Source organism: Leptinotarsa decemlineata, unplaced genomic scaffold (genome assembly GCF_025532065.1).
Source record: "Leptinotarsa decemlineata unplaced genomic scaffold, Ldec_3_MD MMD2_P_RNA_scaffold_2, whole genome shotgun sequence".
NCBI classification, from domain to species: domain Eukaryota; kingdom Metazoa; phylum Arthropoda; class Insecta; order Coleoptera; family Chrysomelidae; genus Leptinotarsa; species Leptinotarsa decemlineata.
This window is the reverse complement of record NW_027412529.1, coordinates 8,390,920-8,413,631: the sequence shown is the minus strand read 5'-3', so window position 1 is coordinate 8,413,631 and position 22,712 is coordinate 8,390,920. Positions and strand designations below refer to the sequence as shown.

The 22,712-nt window shown below is 38.4% G+C and overlaps 2 protein-coding genes across 3 annotated transcripts in view; one reads left to right on the top strand and one right to left on the bottom strand.

The window, feature by feature from the left end:
• Window positions 1-1,032, bottom strand: part of LOC111511648 (juvenile hormone esterase) — a 38,283-nt gene extending 37,251 nt beyond the window's left edge. The window contains exon 1 of the mRNA XM_074182895.1: window positions 887-1,032. Within this exon, the coding sequence (XP_074038996.1) occupies window positions 887-934 (48 nt within the window). The 5' untranslated portion in view covers window positions 935-1,032. The remainder of the gene's footprint in view (window positions 1-886) is intronic.
• A 9,248-nt stretch (window positions 1,033-10,280) lies between these two features.
• On the top strand, window positions 10,281-22,068 carry LOC111514718 (uncharacterized). 2 transcript variants are annotated; one of them, XM_023170965.2, is made up of 5 exons: window positions 10,281-10,385; window positions 11,956-12,152; window positions 17,271-17,458; window positions 19,899-20,157; window positions 21,925-22,068. In XM_023170965.2, exons 1-5 carry the CDS (start codon window positions 10,358-10,360, stop codon window positions 22,051-22,053), a joined length of 801 nt encoding a protein of 266 aa, XP_023026733.2. In that variant the 5' UTR covers window positions 10,281-10,357; the 3' UTR covers window positions 22,054-22,068. The 2 variants fall into 2 exon arrangements, with proteins under 2 accessions (XP_023026733.2, XP_074038979.1); XM_074182878.1 differs by lacking the exon at window positions 19,899-20,157.
• The last annotated feature ends 644 nt before the right edge of the window (window positions 22,069-22,712 follow it).

Below are 22,712 nucleotides of genomic sequence, written 5' to 3'. Positions count from 1 at the left end.
GGTAGCTTATTTTCAGGCTCCCTCTCCGGAATCGGAAAATATCAATGGTCATATTTCTAAACAATATACGGCTGATTGATCCCAAAGTTCAGATAAAATAAATATAGTTTAAAAAGACTGGAAAACACGCTCTTTTAGCATACGAAACTAAACATTGAGAAATAAATATAGTTTCAAAAACTAAAAAACACGCTTTTAAAGAACATCCAACTGAAAGGGTAAAAATATTCTTTTTAAATGAACTTAGAACAACGAACGAAAAATACTAGTACCTATAATTGTGAAAAAAGCGTGGGCGCTTTGTGCCATATTTTTTGTATATGAAGCGCTCGTCGCATCAGTAAAGTCGAAATTTTATTTGGGATGGAACGAGAAGCAGATAGCGCATAAAAAATGTCATCATTGTCAGATTACGATAACATTGATCTCAAAAGCCTTTAATTCTTCATTAGAAATATTTTTCCACTGTGAACACTTGGATGTTTGTATTTTGTCTTTCCTTAAAGAAAACCTTATTAGAAAGCGAACTTGTGAACACATCATTGAAAATCAAATTGAATGAAGAAAATTCCCCTTGATTATACGATGAATGTGATACCTGAAAAATTTGAAGCAATGTTGAATTCGACTTTCTAGAAAAACTGAAGTTGTGAAAAGCTTTCTGAATGAAAATTCACTTTCTTTTTCAATATAAATGAAATAACATCGATGAAGAATTTTGGAATATTATTTGAAAAAAATTTATTGTATATCTTCTTCATACTTGGCTGAAATTAGTTAATTTGACCTTGTTTTTTCAATCTTCTTACTGAGATTCGAAATGTTATGAGTTATCTAAAGACACTCTGAAGAAAATTGATATATTTGTAGTTGTATTCATACTCACGCTGAACAAAATACTGGAGAAAAACAATAAAACACTTATGAGCAACATCGTTCTGCGGATTAAATAATCGAAATGAAAATTTAATTAGCAACTTCAACTGAACGGAATATATCAATGAATACTTAAATTGGAAAAGTTCAGGGGCGTGCTTGCCAAACGTCCACTAAATCAATATAGATACGAGTAGTTATAGCAAAAAGTTGTGATGAATGTTCAATAACTGCTGCCAGATTATGGAAAGTTCTGTATCTGTAGAGTAAGCCACATGTGACCCATTGTACATCCTCTTGAGGAGTTGTCCTCCTAGGTAATCGTCCATCCTTCCAGGAAGGTGGACAGGTCACTAGGATACATCTCCTTCATATTGGCAGGTGTAGGCCAAGACTCGAACAAACACTCTTTTTGGCAACCTTGAGGTGTCTCACAGTGGCCTCCGCGAAGGTTTTGAAAGGTGCAGCGACATTACTGTCGTTGCGTGGCTCCTTCAACCTTCTTGGGGTTTCCTCCGTGGAGTGCACAAGTGAGGGAGCTTTCCTGCAGGGGTAGACGGTTCCTTGCCTTTATTCAGGTCGGAGCTCTTAGCGCCCACCGCCGGAAGTGCCCTTGCTGTTGGATGTGGAGCGGGGGAGGGGGTGCACTTACAGTTGCTGCTATTCCTACCTCCCTTACCCTCTTTCTCCTTTTGGCCTCGGCGCCGTAAATGCGCTTAAGCCTTAGCCTTGGCAGATCACAAGGTGATCTGCTATGTCCAGCCTAATTCCAAGCGGTAGATTGGGTTGGACATTTCTGTTCATCCCCAGCCACCGCCTTAGATTGAGGTGAGCACTTCTGTCCAGCCTCGGGATTGGTTTTTGTTTTTGTTGTTTCGGTATTTGTGTTTGTTTCATTCATGTGTGTTCTCACGATTAGCAGGGGAAGAGTTGGTCACCTCTGGCAGATCCCCGCATTACCAAAGTTAGACTGATTACAATGAGGTTTCGCCTGGTTCCCCAGGGGGATCATTCGTAACCGCATATCACCCTGCGGCCATTCAGCTGTCGGCACGATTCCTTACACGTTAACTTGGGTAGGGTGGTCCAGGGTGGCATGTTTTGTAAAGGTTTTTGGGGAGTTTTAGTTTCCCTCACCCTACTTATTCCTACAACAGACCAGGAGTCCAGCGACCCCGTCCGTAGGGCCACATTGGCTTTCCTGACAGGGCTTCAGTCCCCTGGTCGTTCCCCTATGCGCCACTTGGCGCATAGGGGAATCCCGTGGGTTGGTAGCCCAACCCACGGGATTATGCGAAGTTATGGAGCATTTTTTGCGAGATGATCAGAATGATTAGTAATAGATGAGAAAATTATGTGAGAAGCCATACTTATGAACACTTTACTACTTCAGTCTAGCAAGATGGTTGTACTGTGAGTCGATTTTTTATTGCTCCAAAACATTCATAACAAAAAAAGTTTCACTTTTCTGAATCTGTATTCATTTCCTTTGCTAAGTTTCTTTTCTTAAAGCTAGCTTGAACTACATTTTTACCGGAAGGTTTAGATTTATACACCTACCTTAGTGCCTTTCTAAGCTATCATAAAGAGCAAGAGATGATATTGAAAATTTTATGCCCACCTCAGTTTTTAACAACCTCGCGAAACTCTTTGAGATAATCTTATACTCTTACAATAGAATCTACATTAGAGTATAAAATGTGATGTCTCTTCACCAACATGGTTTTGAGAATTCCAGATCTACGAAGGTGGTCCCAGAAGTACCACCCCCAACAAAGAAAACAAACATTTTGGAAAAAATGTGATTATTTTCCAACATAATCTCCTTGCAGCTCTATACACTTTTCCCAGCGATGTTCAACAAGTTCGATACTGTTTTTATAATATGAATTCTCTTACCTGACTGATCATAGTCAGCTGATCTGTGTGAATGGAATGAATTCTTAAGAAAACGTATATCAAGAGAGGTGCCTCAAGGCTCTGCTTCGGGACCCCTTTTATTTTTTGTTTTTATAAATGATCTTCCTAAATTTTGTTCAAAAGCTTCCATTACTGTTATTTTTGCGGACGACACTAACATCTTGATATCTGCGGGAACTATGTCCAAAGTAATTGTCAAAGCTAATGAAGTAACTGATCAAATTTCTGAGTGGTGTTCTATAAATGGCCTGCTGCTAAATTCTGCAAAATCTCAAATGCTCAACTTTGTTACTAAATATACAACAATTGATAAAAGCTATTTGGTTAGATTAAATAATGAAACTTTACATAATTGTACTAAATTTTTAGGTGTTGATATTGATAATGAACTTACTTGGAAGTTATATGTTCTTAGTGTCAAACTGAAGCTCAGTAAACATATATATTTACCTCGTCGGTTAAAACAAACAATCTCCCTTGATATTCCCAAGCTTTTATACCACAGTTTAATTCAGTCAGTGATTTCTTATGGTCTTGAACACGGGTGCTTGTCAGCCTCAGCTGATGAAATTTTTGTTATTTAGAAAAAGGTAATCAGAATTCTAGCTGATGCATCTTCAAGTGCACACTGCAGGCCATTATTCATTCGTTATAGTATACTGTTAACAATGCCTAGTTTGTATATCTACCAAACTCTGATATATATAAAAAACAATATTTCAATTATTCCTAGAAATGAGCAAATCCATGAACATTTCACCAGAAATAACTCTCAACTTCATCAACCGTTTAGTAGATTGACAGTATCAAAGAATCACCCTATGTGTTGTGGAGTTGAACTATATAATAAGCTTAGTGAGGACATTAAATCCTCAAATATGAAGGCGACTCAAGATTTTTCTATTGCAAAAAGCATACTACTCTGTGGATGAGTTTCTCCTTGAATCTTAATTTGATTGCAGCTTCTAAGTATGTTTTATGTTTTATATTGATTTTGTAAAGCTTGTTTGGCCTGTTGAATCAGCCAGTATTTTTTGTCTAATGTGATTGTAAAGAAAACTTATTGAATAAATGTTTGATTGATTGATTGATTCTCAACATAGCCAATAACTGCCGGCATCACTTCTTCATCGTTAGAAAATTTTCGACCACCGAGCCATTTTTTTAAGATAAGGAACAGAAAATGATCCGAGGAGGCTAAATCTGGCAAATAGGAGGCATGAGGTAGCAATTCAAACTTTAATTCTTTAATTTTAATCATTGCGATATAGATTTGTGAGCTGGTGCATAGTCTTGATGAAACAACACTTTTTTCTTAGCCAAATGCGGCCGTTTTTATTTGATTTCTTCACTCAAACTTTGCAATAAGTTTGCATAATACTCGCCGTTGATAATTTTACCTTTTTTAAGACAGTCAATGAAAATTTTTCCACACGTATCCCAGAACAAAATCCGATGCCATTACCTTGCCGCCAGATGAAATGGTCTTCGCCTTCTTTGGAGCTGGTTCTTCCTTTCGAGCTCACCGTTTTGATTTTTCTTTTGTATCGGGTGTAAAGTTATGTGCTCATGTTCCATCCACATCAGCTCACTCAAACGACTGTTACATAACAACTGCGCGTCCAAAATGGCTGAAACTTTGGTGAGAACTGTCAACCGATGAACAACAAAATTCACTAGCTTTTATTACGAGTGCTGCCATCTTTATGTTGAGGTCGGAAACTTTTCAGTCCACCCTTGTATGTAACAAACAATTTGTCAACTATGTTATAAATAATTTCATGTATTTTTTCTTTTTTTAATATTCATTTTATCAGTCATTGTACCTAGTTTTGACAAATTGGTCAAAATGGTTTTACTATTATTTTACTATTGGGCAATAAAAGCTGTACTACTATTATTATTTTATTTTTATAATCATCTCAACTCGTACATGTTTGTTTTTTAACTTGACTGGGATTTTCCTTTAAAAATACAGGAATTTTCTCAAATATTCGACAATAATAACATTTTCATTGACTTAGGTAAGAAAAAATTGTTCCTTTCGAATTTTAAAATGTTCGTTGGTAAAATGTTATCTTTTGAAGTATCTGTGTCTTGAGTTATAGTCAAGCCTGAAGAACTTATTATATAGCGAAACATATGTGTTGCTGTGTTAGGCGAAAATCTTAAACTAATTATTTTAATTGACATTTTATATCCGCCACTGAAAAATATCTTTGGACTTTGTTTGTTAGCACATGCATATCTAATCGTATTTGATCTCTTTTTTGATTAAATCTATTTACCAACCTATCAAAATTATTATCGTTGTTGATATAAATAGAAACTGTGGAAATTATATATAAAATCATATTCCTTGCTCATGGAACTGGATATTCATTCTTCCATAATTTCTCGATCTTGAGTTGCACGAAAAAAATTGGTTTTCTTCTGGAAAGCAACTCGCTCTCAATCATCATCTAAAACTTGAAAATAATTTTTTTCAATCACTCAACGGAAAGAAATTCGTCAAAAGTAGTAAAGCTACCAATACAACGAGTGGACCGAAGCAGATATGATCCAAAAGAAAGGTCACTGGTTCAAATGAAAGTTCAAAGAAGTGACATCTCATTGAAAAGGCCTTCTGATACTCTATCCTTTGCTGCTTTGATTACGAAAATCGGCTTCATCTTTTAGGAGATATGATAGTACAAACCTATCGCATTATTCTAATTGTTAAAGATAAATTACATTTCGGTAATTTGCAGTTTTTGGCACTCAGCGAGTATAGGTTTTTTGCTCGCTCAGATAAGCATAGCGTGTCTAACCAATAGTGGTGTTAAGTTTGAAAATCATATCAGAACTTTAACCTCAAATGGATATAGAAGTAGGTTGGGGATTTATCTCTTTTCTATAGATACTTTCACGCTAAGTGTTGAAGTGACTTGGCACATTTAATTTCACCAAGAGCGTTACATATCAGAAATATGCGACGGACTGTGGCTGCTCATCGTTTTGAGGTTCAACTCAGTACACCTCGAACTTCACTGTTTGGGAACTCTTCCATTAGTTTCATTTGGAGAACTGCGTGTATGTGGAATAAACTTCCTGAGAACGTTTTTCCAAATGGATTCAATCTCCATTGTGATCCGCTACTTTCACAATCCAATGTGAATCGCTACTTTCGCACAGGCACCGCTCTTAGAGCGCCTCAAGGATTTTCCTGTAGTGCTTGTGTTTTGTCCTTGAAAAAGCATTGGTTATTTTTATTTTCTATACTATATACTTTTGTCAACTATTAAGTTAATATTCAGTGATTGGTTTTCTTTGTTTAGCAATCCTTGAAGCTAAATTAAGTAAAGTCTTTGCTAACTTTGAATCAAATTGTGAGTTTGAACTATGAGAAATATTTATTGGTGACCTTGAAAACCTCCAAGGAAAACACCCAATTATAGAGGGGGGATGCAGTATCATGATACACCACTCCCACTTATCGGGGCCGATATGTCACCTCTTGCTCGGGCCAGTTTTTGATACCGGTTCGGTCCTGGATTAAATATAGGCATTTTGGTGGGATCTAGAGGTAGCAGGACCTCTCTGAATCTATCGAGTGATCACATATAGACCGATTTCGGAAAAAAGCTCTTACTTGCTAATAGTTTTTGTCCTAGATGGAGATTTCATATATCGCTGAAGACACGATGAAATTATTCGAGTCCAGGACAAATTGCTCTTATGGTTGTTTCTATAATTCACTGACGAGCAAAAATTTCCTCTGTACAAATTTCTGTTAATTATAAGTCTATGTTCTTCGTGGTATTAGCCAGGAAATTAGTTGTATTCTAAATTCTACTACGTAGAAACGTTGTTGAGAGAGGTGAGTATTTCGCATTCAATTTCAAAATATTTACTTTCAGAGATGAAAAGATAATTTTGTTTCATGAATACGCATTTTCCTCCCGCGGTTGACGCCCCATTTGGAATATTTAAGAATCAACATAAAACGAACCTGCATTTCAGCCTCTGAAAATATAGCGGAACGGAGAAACAGTAATAAAAAGGAAATTTTCATAGGTAAACGCACCTCTTTTACCCCCACGGAGACCGCCCCAGATGTTTCATTCGAGAATCCGTTCTTAGTGCGCATCTAAGACCTAAGAAGCACCTATTTACCAAATTTCAGCTGCCTAGGACTGATCAGGTGGAATCTTTCTGGAAGGATATCTATGAACTCCCGCAGCCACTCAACTTAGACAGCCCTAGCACAGTTCCAGCCCTAGCACAGTTCGAAGCTTTCAACAGAGAGCTTTGACAGCCTGAGCTCAATGAAGTGCGCAACCTGATAACCTCAGATGACGTTCGAAGAGCCCTTGTGGGTTCCAACAACTTTGCTACTCCAGGCCCAGATAGGCTAAGCACATATTGGTGGAAAAAACTACCAAGCACCCACCGCCATCTGGCCGGCCAGAGTTTTCAACTCATGGCTTGACGGAGAGTAGTCGATTCCGGATTGGTTTGTCGAGGGGCGGACCGTTCTCATGCCCAAAAGCGGAGATTTGTTGATTCCTAAGAATTACAGACCGATAACATGCTTGAATTCGTGTTATAAGTCGTTTACAAGTATCTTATACACACGAATACTCACCGCAGTTGACCGAGTGTTCGAACGGATATATGAGCAGAGAGAATCAAAGAGAGGAATCGCTGGATGTAAAATGTAAAGAGAACCTACTCATCGATAGATGTGTAACGCAGGACTCGGTACAATATACGCGTAACCTCCCTATGGCCTGGATCGATTACCGTAAGGCATTTGATACAATATCGCATGAGCTCATCTTGCATGTGCTCAGATGCTTTGCGGTACCCGACAAAATAGTGAGATGCATTGAACAACTGATACCACTCTGGCGAACTCGCTTTTCCATAACATCTGGTCAAGCCAGAGTCCAAACAGGGTGGGTCACTTTCAGAAGGGGTGTATTTCAGGGCGACTCCCTCAGCCCCTTCTCTTCTGCATCTCACTACTGCCATTATCCGTTGCGCTCAGAAATACTCGAGGGTATAATTGTGGCATCCCCGGAAACCGAATGCACAAGGTCACCCATTTGTTTTATAGAGATGAACTTAAACTTTATGCCTCTGGAGACAAGGATCTCCATTAGTCTTTGAGGGTGGTGGAAGAGTACACGCATGCTATCGGTATGAAATTCGGGATAGACAAATGTGCAATGGTACATCTCAAAAGAGGACGATACGGGGACTACGGAGAGGATGTGCAGCTCGTAGATGGAAGCATCCTACACCATCTGGATGCCCGAGAGACGTATACTTACTTCGGGGTGGAACAACGTCACTCACAACAGGTAACAGCAGTGAAGAACTCTCTCCGCGGTAGGTATCAGCACAAACTTCGACATATCTAGTCATCGGAACTGTCTGGGAAGAACAAAGTTGCTGCAACAAATATACTTGCCGTTCCAATCTTACTCTACTCGTTTGGAGTAGTGAAGTGGACTCGGGAGGAGCTGTCTCAACTCGATGTAAAGACTCGAAAAATGATGCATCTCAATAGGAGTTTGCATCCCAAATCGCCCGTCCCACGGTTGTACTTCCCCCGACAACAGGAAGGCCGTGGACTTTTGAGTTTGGAGTGTCTAAATGACAGAATGATACTGGATACAACCTGTAAAGTCGTCAGGAGTTCGAATCCTCTTCTCTGCATGGTCCGTGACCATGAGAGAGCAGGAATTGGAGCAATTCTCTTTAGGGCAGCTGCCCGAGCAGCTGATGAACTCGGTATTGTTTTCGACACAGAACGAGGTGACCACAACTCTGTCACCGAGTTGGAACCCGTTCAGCAAAAAGCTCAGATAAAAGCCGCAGAGATCACCTTACTTCTGCGGAAACAAAAGGATAAGCCAATGCATGGGGTCTTCTTCAATAACATTGGAGACCTTGGGTTATCAAAGCGCCTGACGTTCGCTTTTCTCAGGTCGAGTGGGCTGAAGTCGGAAACTGAGGGGTTCATCATGGCTTGCCAGGATGGTGTCTTCAACACTTTAGTCTACCGCGGCCGCGTGATGGCTGCGAGGCGGCTGAGACCCTAATGCACTTGCTATCAGCATGTTCAGCATATGCGGTTTCGGCCTATATCCATGGACATAATGCGGCCCCAAGAGTGCTATATTATCATCTACGGCACTCTTACGGTATTGACGAGACACCGGTGTTGCCCTACGCTCTGGGGGATATTGAATCCGTTGTGTGGAACGAGAAGTGCCGAATTTATTGGAACTATTCGTTCCCCGCCCTCAGGCTCATACAAGCTAATAAGTATGATGTAGTCCTTCTCGACCACCAGAGCAAAACAATATTTGTCGTGGAGTTTTCAGCTCCGGCTTCCATGTTGCATACAGCTTTCTCATGTGCAAATTTTCATATTATATGCGATGTACCGCACTTTTTGAAATGCCCACTGAGTCTGCTAGCTCCCGGGCTTTCAATCGACGACCATTCAGTACCGCCTTGTGGGTTTCCTTCATCGTTTCTGGAGTCGTCACCTCATTTGGTCGACCATTGACATGCTCGTCTTGGCAGCAAACAAAATCATCAAGAGCGTACACGCATACGAGAACAAAAATATGAAAGTATAAGAACCAATAATATAATTCAAACAGGAATTATATTATTAGGATTGGACACAATGAGAATAGTCTTATACGTGTCTGGCTGCGCTATAAAACATAGGTCTGAGGTGGCTGCTGCTGGTGAGGTGGCTACTGCTGGAAACTGTCAGAATTCCGGATCTCAAGAATCAGAGGGGTCTATTTGAAGAAATGTAAAACAGAAGCCCGAGTTTTCTTGATGGTTTTTGGAAATATGATAAGAAGTTTTGAGGTTTAGTTCATTGAACCCTGGGGTAACACCCTGTACTTTGTTATTATATTTTCTTTTAAAGCAAACATTGGAAGGAAATGAAAATGTCAGAAAATTGACACCGATTCCTTTGTACAGTGGTCTATAGTGTTAAAAAATGATTTATGGAAATTCCTGTAGATGATGCCCGAATAAAATGTTTAATCTGGTAACCCTTTTCAGCACTTATACATAAATTTCTAAAAAAAATCAACAACCAACCTGGGCACATGTACCGCTTTCTAAATCAAGAAAAGAGGAAGAAACACCCTATAGTATTTAACGAATAATTGAATGATAATTTTGAATAAATTCTCAAACTGTTAATTAGGCACCACAAACCTCAATTAATTTCGTTCGTGAACTAATCTCTAAACGGATAATTAGATCTCAAAACAATCCAATCGAACGAACAGTTCTACCCTTTCCCTGTAGGTATTTATAGACGTTTATATGTATCTCGGATGATGGTACCTTGCTCCAATATTAATTTGTCTCATGAATTTTTCGAAATCTAACCTTGTATTTGATTTATTTCCATGCTGAATACATCAATAAAATTAACGTAGAGTCACGATTTTTAGTAAGCATTTTTATTTCACGCAAGGCACATGTTCAGAAATATTACCAGTTTCAGGAAAGTTTTGTTAGAGTAGCAAGTATGGTTATGAACAGAGAAACTTTTGAAGGTATGTTTTTCAATTGTTATAACAAAACATTGTTCAAAGGGTGTTGAAGAGTTCGAAAGGAGTGGAAAGTGCATAGAAGATTAGTTGGAGTTTTTGTAGTTGTTGTAAAATCTCAGGGGTTGAATTTATTGTGCAATGTCTTTCACATATACAGTGCATTCCATTTATAGTAGGGGAGCCCACGATGCAAAATGGGGATATACTCGAGCGTCATAGAGACATATTAGGTTGCAAAGCTTAGATGATAAGAAGAAAAAAATGTTATATAATATATACCTTTTCATCGGTGGGGGAAGCGGCTTTAGATTTTTAAATATGTAAAAAAATACTGTTGCATGGACATACTCGAGCGCATCAGATATTGATAGCATCAATGTCCTATGTATTTTTAATAATGTCGGTATGTTAATTTGATCGTTTGCATGATGCGGGTGGTTGTACGTAAGGGTTAAAAGTGAAAAGAAAAAAAGTAGTTTCAAATTGATTACTTTCTTCCTTTCTTTGGAAGGTTCCCACTTTTTTTTTATCAAGATGGAGTAGTAGAAAGCCAAAAAGTTTCTTTCTCAAAAATCAATCACTCCTAAGAATATAACCCCTTCAATTCAACCAATTTTTTAATTATCAGAGAAAAAAAAATATTATCATTATTATTATAGGAGTTTTTATTACGAACTGAATGCAACAGCATTTCGAATTCAATCTACCTTCAGTTGAATCAAATGTTAGGAAAGATCAACTAGTCTTTGATAATAAGCAGATTTACATATATACACCTACTACTGATTGCTAATAGATTCTACTGATCCTTCCAATAATTCAATGAATCTAGTGGATTTCACATTTTCAAATAATGCCACAAAAATCCAGGGTCTAAGATCTGGAAACCTTGGGGGCCATTTCATCAGCCCTCGTCACCTATACTCCTTATGAACATCCCATGCGTACTACGGGAACGCACCATTTTCTTGCAAGGAAAATGTTTCATTCTTTCATCTATAATTTAATGAAATATTATCGACGGGAACCACCTCCTTTGTAAACTTTTCGAGTGCACGTAATTTGTACAGATAAAACTTTTTTGCTTTCAACTAACAAGTAATAAATTGTTGCAATTGTTGTTAGATATTTGGTGTCACAATTATCCTCTACACTCAATGAAATGAAGTTTTACAATTTTTGTAAAATACTTTGACAGGACATTTTGATATTGGTTGAAAAAATATTGATTGAGGATGTTTTCTGAATATCTCAGAATATCAACCGGATATTTGATCGATATCAATTTCACACTAACTTAATTTAAAGAGTAATCAGACTATTTGTGAGTTGGAAGTCAAAAAGTTTAGCTCTGAAGCTCTCAGTAGCTGTTCATTTTCGAGAGCCTGAAAATATATAAGTCAATTCCAATCTCCATTTTGTATTTTGAATACAGAATCTCTATCATGTCTAAATTGTATTGTATTGGATAGTCAATTATTCTTAATCGTGTCTCACATTTACTCTTGATTGTTCATCACCAAGCATTAAAGCTAAAACTAATTGTTTGCTAGAAAATGTGTCTTTTTTCTAGGGTTTGATTATGTAGTCAATGTTAAAGCAAGCGACAAGATCTGCTTCGGCTCAACTATTGAAAGAAACACGAGTCCAGTTGGCAAAGGGCTATCACCCTACCAGAAGTTACAGGTCTCAGAAATATTTCCGAGGATTGGTCCAGGATATTACGACTCTGCAAAAATTACATCGGCTTTCCACCATCAACTCAATAAGGTAATTAGCTGATGCAACTGAATAAAAAAAATTGAAGTAAATAAATGAAATAAGCAACGAGAGCATTGGTACGGTATACTGATGTTTTTGAAATGAAAAAATAGAGACAAAGTTAAAATCAGCAGTACCATCAGATATCAAACAAATTTGTATTGACAAAATGAATGTTTTGCAATGAAATATTGAAAACAACCACTTCCTCAGCTAATACCGCGATAGACATTGAATTATATCAGACAGAAATGTATGCACACGTGAACTTCTTGCAAATGCTTTTATTGATACGTACCTGATTTGTCTGAGGATGTTGCCTGATTCGTCTGGGATAGGACCTTCTCAATATGTATGTATCTTCCTATACACAATTATCACACTCATTTTGATTTCTGTTGAGAGTTTTGGTACACAGGATGTTTCTTTCCCGCTTGAAGCTTTGTTGATGAGATGGTAATGTAATTAATTTATTCAAAACAGATTCAGTCTCAGACTAAAGTTTCATGTATGTGGTGGAGCAACAATAAAATTACTTGAGTCTGATTGGATCTGTCCTGCACTGATGAGTCTAAAGCCAAAATCAAAATCTCTTCATTTTCTATTTTTATTATAACACCAGTGAAACATTTTCCCCCCATACGAGAGTCAGGGGCGGGAAAGAAGGAGGGTAGTTATAGAAAGGGAAAGAAATGGCAGTAAGACGACTGTACTGTTGAGCCCAGGAAGACGACGCCACCACACAGTCCCAAGATGGGACATAAATAACGCCTTTGCCTTGGATGTCCTAACCCATAGGCCTTGCATCAGGCATTTTCCCATTATCTAACGCCACCACTGTCAAGGGAACCACTACTCCTCCGAACTGACCCCCTCCCCATACCACCGTTGCAAGGCAACGGCCATACGAGGAGGCGAATTAGCGGAGTAGAAGACCCTTTTTATTTTATTTCCTAAAAAACATTACATATCATGACTTAAGATTTTCATACTTAACTAACAATCAAAAATAAAATATTCTCATAACAACAAGTCCCAACCCCTATATTTGTTTTATATAAACAATACTGCACCTCTTGGATTTGTTCACAATCTAGCGGTATCGTTTCAAGCCATGATTGACGAACTCAATACCCCCTCCTTTTCTGTTTTCACGCTGGCTTGAGTGCAGCTTCAACATCTATCGTTCCCTTTCTTCCCTCACCACGTTCTCCGCCCATTCATTAACAAAACGTATCCATTCATCCTTTTTCCCATTCGTATCTCTCAACATGATTTCACCACGTGTTCTTTCAGTCCTCTCCTTCCATTCTCGCCATCCAATCCTGTCCCCGTTCATGCATCTGTCAATCACATGCTCTGCCGTTTCAGGCTCCCCATACTCACAGGCGCAGGGAACCTCCGGGCCCAGATTAAATCTCGCCAGGTATCCCGGAAAGTTCCCATGCCCAGTGAATAGTTGGACAGCCTTCCGCGACAGATCCAGAGATTCATATCCGACTGTTCTGCAGAACCTGTAGAACAGCCGCCCAGTCGTCCCTCTCTCCCACTCTCTCTGCCATTCTCTCCAAATCTTCTCTTTTATTCTTTTCCTCTCGTCCCTTTTAATGTTATATATTGTCACTTCCCATGTATTTTCTGTTCTATCCATTCCCTTGGTGGCATCTCCATGCGCCTTCGCATTTCCTTCATTGTCCCGGCGTGCCCCCTTCTCCACGTAATCAGGGTGCGTGCTCCCCTTCCATGCCTTTCCTCAATCATCCGCTGAATCATCGCTGCCCTTCTACTCCCCACTCTTCCTGCTTTCACTCTTCCCTACCGCCATTGCAGATTCACTGACTACTTTCACGCTCTCTTCCATGTTCCACATGCTGATCACTCGCTCAATCGCAATCAGCTCTGCCTCGTTCACGCTGCTTTGTCTGGAGACCCTTTCATTCCCTGTGATCCATTCATCCCCTCCTCTTTTGTATGCCCACCCTATCCCCATTCTTTCTTCCTCTATCCTCGCCCCAGCATCAACATATACTTCAATCACACCTTTGTCCTCTCTCTACTCCAGCAACTCCCCTTGCAGCCAGGGGAATATCCTATCAACTCCTTTCACCCTGTCCTCTGTCTTCCGTCTCCCATTCTCTCTCTATTCTTGGTTCCTGTCCCATCCCTCTACCTGAAATGGCGCCATTCCGGTGATGACATTGAGTGCAGCCGTTGGCATCCCAAGATTGGACAGTGGGAGGCGCTCCCGCTGCTGTTGGTGTTCCACCACAGTAAAAATCAACCAGAAAGTTCACTTCCACTACTTTCATTCATAAATTCACAAAAATCTCGGTGACCTCGAAACGAAGTGCGGAGCCAATTTCATTCTTTTACCATAAGCGTGCCCTCATATAAAAACGAAATTTAAGGATATTAAAGAAGATTTTGTAGTATAAATTTTCAAGGCTGTCGAAACGGTGGCACTGAATAAGTGGGTTGCAAATTTAACTTTCATTTCTCGAAGTTAGTGGGAAAGACATGAGAATTTGTTAGTTTTAGAGCCCCACGAATTGAATTTTTTTCTTCAGTATAAAATTTAATCATGTAATCCCATGTAATAGTTTCATCCGATAAAATGAAATTATATTTCATTGGCATATTTCTCAAAGCTTTGATAATTTCATGTCAACATTAAACTTATTTTGAATACGTGTAATGTTGACGTGAAATCATTAAAGTGTAATTTGATTGGGGCTTCCAAGTTATAGATGAATAAGGAATTTGATGTCCTGGTTGAAGTGAAGAACACTATCATTTCCCTGACCCTCTTAAAATGCTACATGAACTACCAATTATTCTGGTTATCTTTCCCATCAGCAAAGTAGTTTCATTAGCTCCTGAATCTATTGAACACACATTTTACCTAATGAGGGTCATCAAAATGATTCCGAGTATTACCTATTGTGTTCTTTGTTATCAATAGTCTAAACTCTGTCCATCCAAGCAACGGAATGCTCCAAAACATTACCATGCATAGTGCACGTGATCTCCCAGACAAGGCTGCTTGTACAGAGTCGCACTAAGGAACGACCGATTTTTTTAATAATATGCGGCTGGGTATAGGAGAATCATTCATCATAGTTTAACTAATGAAGAAAACAAAAAACAATTTTGTGTATTTAACATTGAATGAACTAGAAAAATAGGGGTCATTTTATTTCAGCAAGACGAACAGGTAAACAGTTTTTGATTTCAAAATGACGTTTCAGCATATACATTGAAAAATAATAATAAAATTATAAATCCTTTCATCATTTTAGACTGATTTCTGATACTGAAGAACTGCTACTGGAAGAATCACCATTAAGATTAATTATCAACGGATTTCTGTCAACTAAATCATCCATTAGATGGTCTAATCTTAATATTTTCATTTCTTTTCACATATAGTCAGTGGGCATACTTGAACCCTGGCTATAAATCAAATCATCTAAAAGAACAATTCATTAAGGCCAGTCTCAACTCCCTATACTGTAGGTTAGTGGACTGATACCTATCAGAAAACAACTAGTCCCCTGGCTAGTACCACGAAGGGCGTTGGATTTTATCCGACAGGTGTCAGTGCAGGATTCTTTACTGCTTATGCTGTTGGTGATATTACTGCCGCAATAGATTTTCAATTATTGGAACAGACTTGCAGGTTTCGGGCTGTTTGGCCACTCGTCTGATGATAGACACTACCTAGCACGAATTGTTCTTTCAGATGATTTGATTTTCATTTCTATTTTATCTTTCACTAAGAATATTTTAAGTTCACATATTTTTTCAAATATTACTGGAGTTTTTCCCCAACACCAAACCGTTATTTTAACATCTCGTACACGTGTTTCGATGGCCAAGTGGTCATCTTCAAGAGGAAGATTGAAAACATGCAATCCATTTCCTCATGCCCGTTTTCTTCTACTCGAAGGCTCACAAGGCGTTGTAGACAAAACTGGTTTCGCTTTCTATGTGACATACTATCAACTTTTTTTTATTTTCCTGAAAAGGGGTTCATTTTGTCTCGGTTGAAACAGGAGAGACGTTTTTTCTCATAGGAATAACGTCACATAACAATAACAAGTTATCTTGTTCACGAACCTAGGCGGTTTCTTGAGAGTATAATGAGGTGATTGTTACCTGAAGGGTTTTTCAAGCTAGTTGAGAAGCCATCTAAAAAAGCTTGTTTTCAAGAAGTTATTCATTGATTCACCAACCCAAATTTTGGACTGCATTTACCTACGTTTCATCCAGGTAGTAGATTTTTCTATTCTCTCTTCAGGCTCTCATTTTCATTAAATATTGTCGTCTCCACAATACTATTTCTGGTTTTTTGGGCAACAAACTAGATATTTCTCCCTCATTTTTTAAATTCAAAACTTAAATTTTTTAATAATTTGTGGTGTGTCAACCTTTTGAAATTTGGTAGATCAGGATCATCTTTTACAACTTTTAGAACTGAATCTATTGTTGGCATTTTGTTTCGAAACAAAAATATGTACTTTCTTTTTAAAATCGTCTACCTTATCAATAATTCTCTTTCGTGAGGAATATGGTTTTGTAGCCGAAAAATAATGCTTCTGTTTATATTCTCTCATAACCTCATAAACACTTGAATGAGACACTTCAGCAATGTTCCCTATTTTTCTCACGATTTCATCAATGGACAAAATTTGATTTCTGTAAATGTTCATAATTACCTTTTTTCCATTAATATTAAGGTGCATTTTTTTGGTCTTTTTTTAGGTGGAGTTTAGGGACTCAAATTTAATCAGTAGTTTCTTCAGCCGTATCTTTTTTTTTATTTTAAACTTCAAAATACCATATATATGTACACACTACATGCGTTAAAACGTAACTGACCCCTTTGACACGATAACAATGAATGCCGCCAGTGGATTTAACTAAATCTGATTGGCCAGCGTAAGGAGACTTGTTTTATTCTACCAAAAAGTTGTAAATGTGCCTGGTGATCATGATTTGATCACGCATCTATCGTTGTTTGGGTTGAATTGTTTGTTGGATGGATAGTTATAACTTTGTAGTGTGGATAGTTATAACTTTGTAATACAAAATTTTGGGCTCATACCTACTTATATTTTTGAATAGGTCAGGAGCAAAGCTGGTGTAGGGCCTTTGGCTAGTAAGGATCCACGGTTTAGAGAGAGGATTTACCATAGAACGCCTTCTCCTGGAAGATATGATGTAAGAATCAAAAGAAAAATCAAAAGAAGTGCAGTACCTTTCGGAACAACTTCTCATCGGAAACAATTTACATGTGATAATGATAACCCTGGGTGAGTTCAAGGTCAAAACTATCATTATTATAAATCATTATAGCATACATCTAAATGAAATCACTAGGTTAGGTTACACCTTCTGTTGATGCTATCATAGTTAGTGAAACACGCGTAAAGAAACAGTATTTTTGTTCTGATATGGGAAAAGAAATTTTAGATTAATTTGACCCCAGTTGTAACTATCAAATCAAAAAATCACTTTTTTCCTAGCTTTAATGAATGAAAGTCGTAAATATTCGCATTGTAATGATATCAAATGGAATTACAGTACAAGTATCCGTTTGCGCTGGGTTCTTGATGGCCTAGGGCCCAGACTGTAGTTGCGATAGTGGGTTACATGGCGGTAGGTTTGTCTGGCTCATCCTCATCTGTAGAGAAATGTAGTATTATCATTACCTTCTCTGTATTTTTGATTATTGAAAATCATTTTTAAACGCATTTTCGCCTATGAAAATAGTGGCTTCAGGAAGACCACCCATAGCTCCTTCATCATCCATATCCTTATCTTGTCTTTCTCTAGTCTTTTCTGTATTAACAGTCAATGAAGTTGTGGTACTCTGGCACTGGAGGCTTGGACATTATGACAGGTTGGAGGTGATTGGGATTCTTTTTCCAATCGAATTATAAAGGCTCGTACTCTTATCACAACCAGAGTTGTATCTATGTAGGTGAACAAGCAGTGGATGTTAGCGCACTTCTTCCGGAATTGGAGAGAATACGGCGATATAGATTACATTGTAACTCCTGTACCTATATGTACATACAGGGCTGCTCTCCTACAACGAAAGCAATAACCTCAGTTGCCCCTTCAGCCGTAAATATCCTCAGCGAGACGTTAAAGTTGGGGTTCTTCTTCAAAGTGTATCTGTTTTCGCTTTTCTCTATTTTAATATGGCTGAAGTTATATCGCAGCCATTCTTCGCATGGAAGCATAACACTTTGTCCTGTCCAAAGTGGTGTAGGAGTGGAAGGTGGACGATTATACTTCTCCTCGACAAGGTTTTAGAAAGTATATGTTAGATGGTGCAGGTAGTGAATGTCTTTATCAACAACGGCCACTGAGCTGCGTTCCTCATTCAATGCAATTGTGTTGGTGACAATGAGCCTATCAGCATCGTCGGCAGCTTGATGACATATATCCAGTTTATACTGGACTTGGCACTCATCAACATGTCAATAAAGTAGTTTTTGTCTTGGTCGTTCACCAGAAAGGGTTCTGGCTCCATAGTTAATTAACTTATGATGACAATAAACCCGATGGTAGGTAGGTAAGTACCCGAACAACGAACTTGCAACAGTTCGGTGTTCAAGGTTTTCGGTAGATCAATCGGATGTTTTTGACAGAATTGAAATTGGTTACCAATCAAGGCTTGAAATGAAGCTAATTTCATTCTTCAACTGCCCATGATGATGAATTACCAAGAAGAGGTTTTTCAATATTCAGCTCAATAAATGATGTGAAACAGATGGTTTTGGAAATCGTGATATTTTCTCGAATTGATGAAAATTCAGCTTGTTCAAGGGTATATTGTTACGTTGTCCCCGTGGGTTTGTGGTGTACACCAGATCGTTTTTTTTTTGGTCACCTAGTAAGGTCTTCGCCATGGTCTCTGCAATTTGAAACACAATTTTTCTTGACGTTGGGGGTTGGTAGAATCACACAGCTTCACCCTCTTCGAAGGTCACTGGTAGCGACTTTTTGTCAAATCTTATATTCATCCTGTCACTGGAAAGCCGTAACTTAGATCCGGCAAATTTGCGTAAAATGTTCAGTCAATGTCTCTTGAGATCATTCACAAACTCTGAAAGAGGTACCTCTTGAGATTCGTCAGATGGGCTGCCACACATTACGTCCATTGGAAGCTTCAGTTCTCGGCCAGTTAGCAACATAGATGGTGTGTAAGCTGTTGCGTCATGTTGGAAGCTCCTACATGCCAACAGAAAGAGAAGAGCCAATTTATTCCAGTCTCTTTGGTTTCCCGAGACAAATATCGGACTGTGGGTGAAGATTAGTTGTTCTTATTTCCTTTATTCCAAACAAAGTCATCATTTTTTCCATAAATCCGATTCAAAGATGCGATCCTGATCCAAATGTAACTCCTGGGGTCCTCCGTGGCAATTCCGTTCTGCAATAGAGCTTTTATCATCATTTCAGAGTCTTGGTCGGGTAAGGCTACAACTTCAGGCCATATCGAGGAATAATCCATTACAACCATAAGAAATTGTTACCAGAAGTCCCTCGAAGCGACGCGACATCTAGAACAATCGCGAAGCGCCAGTCGAGTTGACCGTGATCTTGGCCAGATCACGATTGATTTCGTCCATCTTAGGTCAATTATCGATACGATTAGGTAATGAACATAAATCAGTCAATCCATTTACAAAATGAATGTCATCTCAATCATTATATCGTCAATCAATAACATGTTTTTTTTAGGCCACCCACATATAATTTGCAAGGATTTAATGAATATGCGAGAACGAAATCCACGAATAGTTTTGGTAAACCAAAAATTTGCAACGCCGTAGAAACTATTTGTGTTAATAATCCCACAGATACCTGCCATAAATGTAGTAAGTTATGCGAAGGGGATTACTGGCACAAAGACTATGCATTGCTTTTGTGCCAACTCTGTTGGAATGAAGAAAAAACAACTAGAGAGATTTACGATGAAACGACGTTGAAACAATTTAAGGTACCTACTAACAAGAAATACACACATCGGAATAGTCTAGGGATATTTTCATAACATACTAAATATCATAAAAATAAATGCATGAGGTCGTTTAATTTCGATTAAATTGGTACACTCGACCACCCTGTAGATTTCTATGGGTTGAACAAAGCCTGCAAAAACGGTAACTAATCTTTCATCAAGTTTTTTACAAACTGTAGGTTTTCGGCTGAAATGAATAATCTGAAAGTGTCGAGTTTGTACATTCTATACAGTTCTTGCTCAGCAAATAAACTGGAAATATTGTGCTTTAACATGGAACGCCATCACTTACCATTGGCTGAGATGAATAGAGCTGTAGGTCTTCTTCAAGGTGGCATGCGACAAAATGATGTAGCTCTTCGTTTAGGGGTCTCCCAAAGTGTTATCAGTCGAGTGTGGCGGCATTTCCGTGAAACTGGCAGTCCAGCCGAACAACATCCAGGGCGAGGATGCGCTACAACTGCAGTTCAAGATCGATTTTTGGTCTAAACCACAAGGAGACATCCGACAATCACAGCACCTGAGTTGGTTAACGTGTTGCAGCAGACGCACCAGGTAACCATTGGTCGTGATACTGTCAGAAATCGACTGCATGAAGCAGATCTCCACAACAGAAGGTCACTTAGATGTCCACCTTTGTCGAGAGGCAATCACGGTAGAAGATTAGAGTGGTGTCAAGAACATCAAAATTGGGATGCAAATGATTGGGCCACAGTTTTGTTTACAGACGAATCCAGATTTGGATTTCATCCAGATTCTCGTCGAGTAAGACTGTGGAGACGACCTGGAAATGATGAACGTTTGAGACACGTCCAGGAAGTCCACACATACAGATGTGGTACAGTAATGCTATGGGGCGAAATCATGATCGGCGGCAGAACCGATCTTGTTTTTCCAAATCGCTCCCTCACAGCTCGACAGTACCTCGACAACATTCTTCTACCTATCGTCCGTCTGTTTGCTGGTGCTGTTGCTGAAAACTTCCACCTAATGCACGATAATGCTCGTCCACATGTCGCGCGTCTAGTGACTGACTGGCTCACCAACAAAGGAGTTGATGTATTGCCATGACCAGCACAATCACCGGACCTGAATCCCATCGAGCATATGTGGGACATGCTTCAACGAAGAATTACTCCGCATATGGGGAACATTCACACAGCGTTTCAATTGAGAGAGCTTTTAATCGCTGAATGGGCAAATGTACCTCAACAAGACATTGTCAATCTCATTTTGTCGATGCATGATAGATGTAGGGCCGTAATAAACCAGCGTGGAGGCCATACTTTGTACTGTTTCCAATTTTTTTTGTATTATGATTTTTTTTCGGGGTGTCAAAGAAGAGCCATATTTTTTTTTAGTTTTGCTTATATGCGCACTCAGTATTTTTGACCATTTAATAAATTTTGTTGTAAGTTACATTCGTTTAATGATCACCCGTCAACTTTTTTTTCCCTAAAGCGATCTAAAAAAAATTATTGGCATTTTAAAAAATATCCCTAGACTTTTCCGATGTGTGTAGATAGTGAAAGAACTTCTGTTCGATTCTGATATATTCAAACTTCAGTTTTTAATGTTAATATAAGAGCAATAATATATTTTATTATTGTCATATGTTCATAATGATATACTATCAATTGAAATGTTTTTGTAGTTTCGTTCTTCGAACCTCAATATGAAAAAATACGTATAGTTTTCTAGGTTTATATAATTTTCTTCTTACTTATCATATATTCCTTTTTTTAGAAAATACGGAACTGTTCTTTCATGCATGATCATCAGAATACCAATGCTGCTGTAAGAATTCTACCTGGAAAAAAGGTGACAAAGAAAATTCGAATCGAAAATTACTTAGATGTGTATTTCGTCCATTAATAAAAATTATCAGCACAGGGTTTCTGAATTTTGTCTATGGAACTATTGAACAATGAACTATGTCATATTCTGCATTTGAAAGGTTGTCCAATATGTTATGTTCCAAAATAATAACTGACATAGTCTTCCTCAACGTTGTCATTATTGGCTCATTATGTTTTCACTGAGCACATTGTTTCCGGACCCAATGATCATTTGTTTCACGGTTTGTGTAGTAGTTTATCAATTATTGATGCCTGCGTAGTATCAGAGCTTCGGAGAAAGGACCTTTTTGGAAAAAATAATATTAATTCGCCGACCGCTGATCAGAAAGCTAGCTCCAGTTCTAGTGCAGTCTCCTGTATAAAGAGTATATACTCTAATCCCTTGAGCGTTCGAAGAAACTTGTAGCCCCAAGCCAGATCATGAATTGCAGACTTATCAGTTTCTCCTATAATCAGGGTTGCTTAACACTGCAAACATTTCAAAATTTCCACTAACTTTCCGGAAGATGAGTCATAGTTTGTTATTATTCCATACGAACAAAATCGGTCGAATAAATGGAAAATTAAACAGTCGTTCTTCTTGATTAAATACTCAAATGATGCCATACGAACTGTGAATTATGTAAAAGCTATTTTACGGGTCTGCAAGGGCATATAGACGTATATAGCCATATA

Excerpts from the sequence above, each read along its gene's own strand:
- LOC111514718 (XM_023170965.2), top strand. The coding sequence starts at position 10,358 with ATGGTTATGAACAGAGAAACTTTTGAAG. Across the intron at positions 10,386-11,955 it reads GAACAGAGAAACTTTTGAAG|GGTTTGATTATGTAGTCAAT; the intron begins GTATGTTTTTCA and ends TCTTTTTTCTAG. Across the intron at positions 20,158-21,924 it reads CGACGTTGAAACAATTTAAG|AAAATACGGAACTGTTCTTT; the intron begins GTACCTACTAAC and ends TCCTTTTTTTAG.